This window comes from Palaemon carinicauda, chromosome 8 (assembly GCF_036898095.1).
Source record: "Palaemon carinicauda isolate YSFRI2023 chromosome 8, ASM3689809v2, whole genome shotgun sequence".
In the NCBI taxonomy this organism is placed as follows: domain Eukaryota; kingdom Metazoa; phylum Arthropoda; class Malacostraca; order Decapoda; family Palaemonidae; genus Palaemon; species Palaemon carinicauda.
In genome coordinates this window covers 152860151-152867650 of record NC_090732.1, presented here as the reverse complement: position 1 = coordinate 152867650, position 7500 = coordinate 152860151, and the positions used below count along the sequence as shown (strand labels likewise).

At 33.9% G+C, this 7500-nt stretch overlaps 1 protein-coding gene across 1 annotated transcript in view; it reads left to right on the top strand.

Moving 5' to 3' along the window:
- Positions 1-5783, top strand: part of LOC137645039 (LIM/homeobox protein Awh-like) — a 50787-nt gene extending 45004 nt beyond the window's left edge. Inside the window, exon 6 of the mRNA XM_068377898.1 lies at positions 4152-5783. Coding sequence (XP_068233999.1) covers positions 4152-4267 — 116 coding nt within the window. The 3' untranslated portion in view covers positions 4268-5783. The remainder of the gene's footprint in view (positions 1-4151) is intronic.
- The last annotated feature ends 1717 nt before the right edge of the window (positions 5784-7500 follow it).

The window sequence follows — 7500 nt, the reverse complement described above, 5'->3', positions numbered from 1 at the left end:
TAGAGACTGACCATATATATAAATACGATCAGTGCCTAAGCCCCTCTCCACCTAAGCTGGGACCGAGGAGGGCCAGGCAATGGCTGCAGGTATTCGATTTATGAAAAACTAAGATTGAGCCACAAACAAATATTTCGTTGTTTATCTATTTTCCCTAATCAACTTGTCTATTTTCCTACATTAACTTTTATTTTCAAGTGTGAATGTAATATTCTTACACGAAAGTCACGAGAAATTTGGAAAATTCTTACGACTGTTGTTATCAAATATGTTAGTCTTACTATGCAGCACAGACTCTTGCTTTATAGCACTACCCGTAAACCATTACTGTAAGGTACTATGAAGCCGTGGAATACTCAACAATTTGCCCTTTTTATTAATGTAATTAAATTATATCCAATTTATTATAACCAAGTTTAATTTGACAATGGATACGAATCCAATTTTTATTCAAACAGACACACAGACACACACATACTGTATATATATATATATATATATATATATATATATATATATATATATATATATATATATATATATATATATATATATATATATATGTATATATATATTTATATATATATATATATATATATATATATATATATATATATATATATATATATATATATATATATATATATATATATATATATATATATATATATATATATATATATATATATGTGTGTGTGTGTGTGTGTGTGTTACCCGCAATAATTGACTAAACACGAGGTAAATTGATTTGTTGCATAAATCAACCGTGGCAAAAGGGGTTTTTCATAGAACTAAACTAGGAACTCTTACTGTGTAAGGCGTGTTTGAAAGTATTGTGTGTGAGTCACATTTATACGTAAATTCATACCTGAGAGAGAGAGAGAGAGAGAGAGAGAGAGAGAGAGAGAGAGAGAGAGAGAGAGAGGAGAGAGATGTGCCTCAAAACCATTCACACTAGCGTAGGCAATGTTATTTCTTGCTCGTTTTATTCCATGAAGTTGTGATGCTTTTGGCTTTTTTTAATACCACGTTTTTTCTTTGGGGGGGGGGGGGGGGCAGGGGGAGGTTCGAAAGTATTGCCTTTATGATCACAATTCATTTGACAATGGATTCACTTTCCAACCCCATGGGACAAATTAAAGGTCTTCACGCACATTATAAAAACTGATTTTGGCATCAGGAGAATTTCCATCGTATAAAAATGGGAAGATTTGTGACGAAATCTGATGATTGGCAGGTGTACGTATCAATGCACAATTGTGAATGTGTGTGCTCACTAGCAGGTCTTTTAAAAAGCGAAATCTAAATTTTGCTGTTTCATTGTATTGTTGTCAGTCTGCCACAGATACGAAACCATTTCTTTTTGCTGTTGTGGCCGAGTACTACCGTAAATGAAAATATTTCGATGGTGTGTAGAGCCGGGCAATTCGGTCAAAGAGTAATATCTTAGATTTTATTCATTTGTCTTATATACTCAATGAATTCCAGTTGTTTGTCAGCAGTGTTTAGTCAAAATATTTATTACTGTTCAATGGTGTGTATACTAAAGTTACTATCCAGGATTAAGATATTTCTAGGTTATCGCCTTAAAGAGAACTATAAATAAAATCAATAGCATATAATATAAAACAACACGACAGACTAGAAACCAACACCAGCTACAACATCTACAAGAGTGCCAGGGAAACAGCATCAACGCTGCCATAACATCATTAAGAACGCACGAGTGTAGCAACATTTCGACGTAGCTCATGATATTATATTCCTCCCGCCAACTCCATCCGTAGGAAACGCAGCCAACACATTGTGTGTATCTTGTTAGACTTATCCGTTACAAAACAAGCGACGGGAAGGGGATTGGATCTTGCTGGAGCCAACTTAGATTCCAGATAATCTCGTTTCGAAATCCCCTCGGGCAGCGTTGATGCTCAGCTGTTTAACCAATTCTCGAGAACAAGGGTGAGATACAAGAGGGTTCCGTTGTGTGCGTTGGCTGTTCTACGCCTCTTGCGCGCGTGCTCACACACACACAAATACACGCCCAAGTACATGCACTGAAGACAAGAGAACACACTCACCAAGACACGTAATACGAACACTTTATAATTGTATTGCAATATATATTTATTGTAAAATATCTAAATGAGTTTTATGACACCTGAACCGGAGTGTTTGAATAGTGATATTAGGAAAATTTGTATTTTCTGCGAATATTTCTATCTTTAGTTTTCTTAAGTTTTGTTATCAAATAACCCAGAAGACTCATAAAGAATGAGTTTTAAGATGTAATGAAAAGCACAAATGAAAAAATATACTGAAAAAAAACTTTGTTTATATGAAAATATTTGAGTGAAAATATTGTCTAATTGCCAAATTATACACATGGAAATGCATACAAAAATCCACTGACGAATAAAAGATAGATTAATTTGGAATAAATAGTTCACTCACTTTGTTGTTTTTCAGGCCTGAATGTGACCCATTGCTACTCACACTAAACTTCAAGAGTCAGATATAAGTTTCTGAGCATAGAATTTATTTTATGAATATGGTATTCTCATGTTCATATTTTAGAATTAGTTTGTATTTATTTTTATTGATATAAAATTGACAAACATGGAAGAAACGTTCAACTTGCTTCCGAAATTATATCATTGATTGAAATATTTCAAATACTCTACCGATTTCTTCATTATTGTTTTGTTGCTCTCAATATAAAGACGTAACATTAAAAACATTGCTTCGAAAAACGTTATCAGTATAAATTTTAAGGTTTTTTTTTTTTTTTTAATTGACGATTATTTTTTGCCAAATGTTTACGAAATTAAAATCAACCTTTTGTTTGACAACGTTTCCGTAATACGACATGAATAATAGCAACAATTAATCCTTCTACACTTTCTTTACTAATTATTTCTTCTTACTCCTCCACCGACTACTACTACTACTACTACTACTACTACTACTACTACTACTACTATTACCAGACGATTAGTGATATTTGTGTTCTTTATATTTTATATTTTATCCTTTATTCCTTTATTTCTTTTTCCGGCTATTCACCCTTCTGGTGCCTTTGGGCTTGTAGCATTCTGCCTTTTCCGCTAGAGTTGATTTTCGACTTACAACAACAACAACAACACAAACAACAACAAGAGCAACAACAACAATTTTTATGATAATAATGACTGTATTTAGGACACTTTATTTATCCCCCATAATTCTAAAAATATTCTCAGTCTACCTCTGCTACTTCTATAAGTCGTAATGATAACAGTTGATTTCTGCCTCCTTTTAATCATTCGTTTATTCCTTTTTGATATACTACTACTACTACTACTACTACTACTACTACTACTACTACTACTACTACTACTACCAGCAATAAGGATTAGGATATCACTTTTGCAATCCTCTAAAATCTACAATTAATGATAGGTGGGTAATACTACCTATCATTAACTGTAGTGGCTGGTGCCTTGATCAACATACTATGTTGATCAAGGCACCAGCCACTCGTTGAGATATTACCGCTAGTCTTATCGGTTCCCTTGACTAGCCAGATAGTACAATAATACATTGGACCCTTCTCTAGTTACGGCTCATTTTTTCCTTTGCCTTTACATACACCGAATAATCTAGCCTGTTCTTTACACATTCTTTTCTCTTCTCATACACCTAACAACACTAACAAAACCAAATATTCTTCTTCGCTCAAGGAGTTAACTACTGCACTGTAATTGTTCAGTGGCTACTTTCCTCTTGGTAAGGGTAGAAGACTCTTTAGGTATGGTAAGAAACTCTTCTAGGAGATGGACACTCCAAAATCAAACCATTGTTCTCTAGTCTTGGGTAGTGTAATAGCCTCTGTACCATGGATCTTCCACTGTCTTGTGTTAGAATTCTCTTGCTTGAGGGTACACTCAGGTTCACTATTCTTTCAATTTCCTTAGTTCCATTCCTCATTGAGCTATTTTCCATGTAGGAGCCCGTGGGCTTATAGCATCTTGCTTTTTCAGCTATGATTGTAGTTTAGGTAATAATAATAATAATAATAATAATAATAATAATAATAATAATAATAATAATAATAATAATAATAATAATAATAATAATAATAATAACAACCTTATTTTCGTCTTCCTCTTCAGGTGGATATTCCCTGGAACGAGCCCCTTCCAGTCTCTCCGACTACGGCGACATCTCCTCAGCCTCCTCTTCGCCTCTCGATTCGCCCTTGTCCCAGATCCTCTACAGCTTCGGATGATTGACGGCCCATGCCCATAGTTACGCCCATGGGCATTCCCTCGCGCACGGACACGTTCATCATCACCATCTGCAGGGCCAAGGCCAAGGGCAGGCTGGGCAGCAGGTCGATGATGGATCGGAACCACAGGGATCACGAGTGTCGTCAGAGGTCACCTCTAGGATGTCACTCGGCGGTCACGGTTTGGAGTCCTCCGCCATCTTGGGAATGGGCGTAGGTTTGGGGATGGGAATCTTCAAGACGGAAGGAAGAGGAGGAGCGAGTGGGGGAGGGGGAGAATTTCATAATATGTATCTAAATCCTACTCCCTTAGGGCGAGAGGAATTGTACTCCTCTCCTGGGTCTCAAGGTCGAGACGAGTTCATGATAAAGCAAGACCGAGATGATTTGAGACGAAGCTGTGCTGAACAGGATGATGCATCGTCGTGATGCTTTCTGTTAGATGTCACTAATATATTTAGTCACAAATCCCAATTAAAGTTTCCCCATCATCGAAAATAATAGTCAACACGAGAACAGAAAACTTACCGTTTGAAGGCAAAACGTACACCTGAAATTTCAGTGTCGCTGTATTGCATCAGCGTAAACGATGAAAACTACAAATAACCGCTTTCCCAAGTGCCATCAATCTAAAAATAGAAATGGGGTTTAAAACCACTAATAGAATTTTGAAATCTCTACGGACAAGATGTTACATATATAGAATTAAATCGATATATAAGTGCGAAAGTTATTTAAAAGTAGAAAACTTAAAGAGCCTTAAATCAGCGCACGAGCGAATGTCAAAGACTTGTCGTGATGTGTCAACGGCCAATTTTAGCTTTAGTTCTGTGAGCAACTGAAATAGGTGCAAGGTAGATATTAGGGAAATTAAAACGACTAACTCAACTCTTTTTACGTCCCATGTTTCGAGATGTAACTCTCAAGAGATGACATTCCACAAGCGAATGCGTCTTCATAAGTGATATGATCCAATTCAAGTTGCAACGTTGTAAATGCAACTTATTAGTGATATCATCCACTTTCAGATGCAATATAATCGGTGTCAGTGTTTAGACCCAAGATATGACATCACAAGTGATCTATTTGAGTTCGAGAAGTTACGTTACACGTGATAGTTCAAACACAAGATACTACTAATTCAAGATAAGATATCACTATCATAAAAGTTCAAACTCGAGACGTGATGTCAAGTGATATAGTCCCATTTAAGTAGCTACTTAACAAGTTACAAGACTTAGTCTGAGATGCAACTTTGCCAGTGTCAAAGTTCTTGAGTTACGATGTCACAAGTGATTTAGGCTCCTTCGAGATGTGACTTAGTTCAGATTTCTGAGAAGTGCTGTTAGGAATTAGCCTTTGCTGTACAGCTTAGCATATACAGAAGCCTCCGGTTGGCGTTCCAGCCAAGTTTAGAAACCTTCATTCGCTTTCAATATTGTTATGAATTAACTTTTTTTTTCTCTATTTAATTCTTAAGATATTCTGCACTGGTTTGCTCTACACATTTTTTTTCTTTTCTTGAATTTTTTTTCTTTATGTTAACTTATTTTTAATTTGAAAATTTTTAGTGAAAAATCATCTTCCTGATTCTGACTGACAGACAATGTTTTACTTGAGTAGATTTTTTGAATATAATTTTGAATTAACTTTTCAGTATATAACTGGTTCATTTAATAAATCTTTCTTTGCACCCTTCTGATTACAAAGCTTTTCCACAAAATATTGTTCAGAATGAGGGATGAAATAAATCACCTTCCCTTCTCTAATAAACAGCAAAAATATCTTGCAACGATATTATTATAATTTGTCATTTTACTCTGTCGATTCTTCTAACGAATTCTTCCGTTTTAATTCTGTTTTTAAAGTATTGTTTTAATAACAAAATTTCCAGACTTCCAGGATTGTTCATAAATTTGTTTTGACTTGATTATCTTTTTTTTTTTTTTTATCAAGTAGTTCTTGTTTCTTACAGAAATAAAACTTCTTTTTCTAGGTAATTATAGACGTTTAGTAAAGAACAACAGTCAAATGCCCTGAACACTACATCTGTTTTAGTCTTTTTTATTAACCATATTGTAGGTTTAACACATTATATATATATATATATATATATATATATATATATATATATATAATATATATATATATATATATATATATATATATATATATATATATATATATATATATCTACATACACAAGCATACATACATAATATAAAGTGCGCAACTATATAATAGCATGTTTATACGCATCGCGAATTGTAAATATACAAATGTAAAGTTAAATCTCTAATACTCATAACAGTTATGATTTTGTTAATATGGGAGTAGGTCATACAGTATATATTGGTACTAAATAGTGATTATGTGTACAGAGTGTACATCTTTTGTGATATTATACGCTGCAATAGTCATAAGGGTAATTAAAGGACATGGTATGCAATATGCAGCAATCCCTTTTGCAAGATTCATGATGCATACATGAAATGTACATATATGAGATTATGTCGACTGTAGTAATGAAGAAATTTATTTAGTCGGTAAGCCATTCGTAGAATTTGAACGTAGTTTCGTAGCAAATTATAATTTCACTTAATTATTTTTTTTTCTGTTGATAGAGGTGTAGATTCCCATAAAATTTTATATTTTCTTCTGTATCATAACAAGTTTCAGAAATGTTATATATATTTTTATTAATATTATTTCTCTAAATATATCAGCAAATGCATATTTTAATTTACAAATTCTGTATAGCTGGACGAACGTTTAGTAATTCTCTCTCTCTCTCTCTCTCTCTCTCTCTCTCTCTCTCTCTCTCTCTCTCTCTCTCTCTCTCTCTCTCTCTCATGTGTTTACGTGTACGGTACACGGCAATGCATATAATAAAATTATGGATTTTTGCATATGCATATCTATTTACAGTACGCCATGTATAATATACTGTATTATTGTACGATGTACATATTTAATGACAACTTTTATAACCAACAGCTAAAATCACTTTGAATTCCAGAGCTCTGTCGGCATTGTAAAGTGTATTAGATAAAAGAAAATATACATTTTATCAACAAATTGGTATCTCCTTTACCCGCATTTCAGAAACTTGGCCGGACGTTCTTCTTCTTTCATATGAAGGTTTTTTAAAAAGTTTTTTTTCTAAAGATTTATTCACCGATATGGTTATCCCTGTAAAACAATTAATGATAACATTCTCTCGTCTGCCAAGG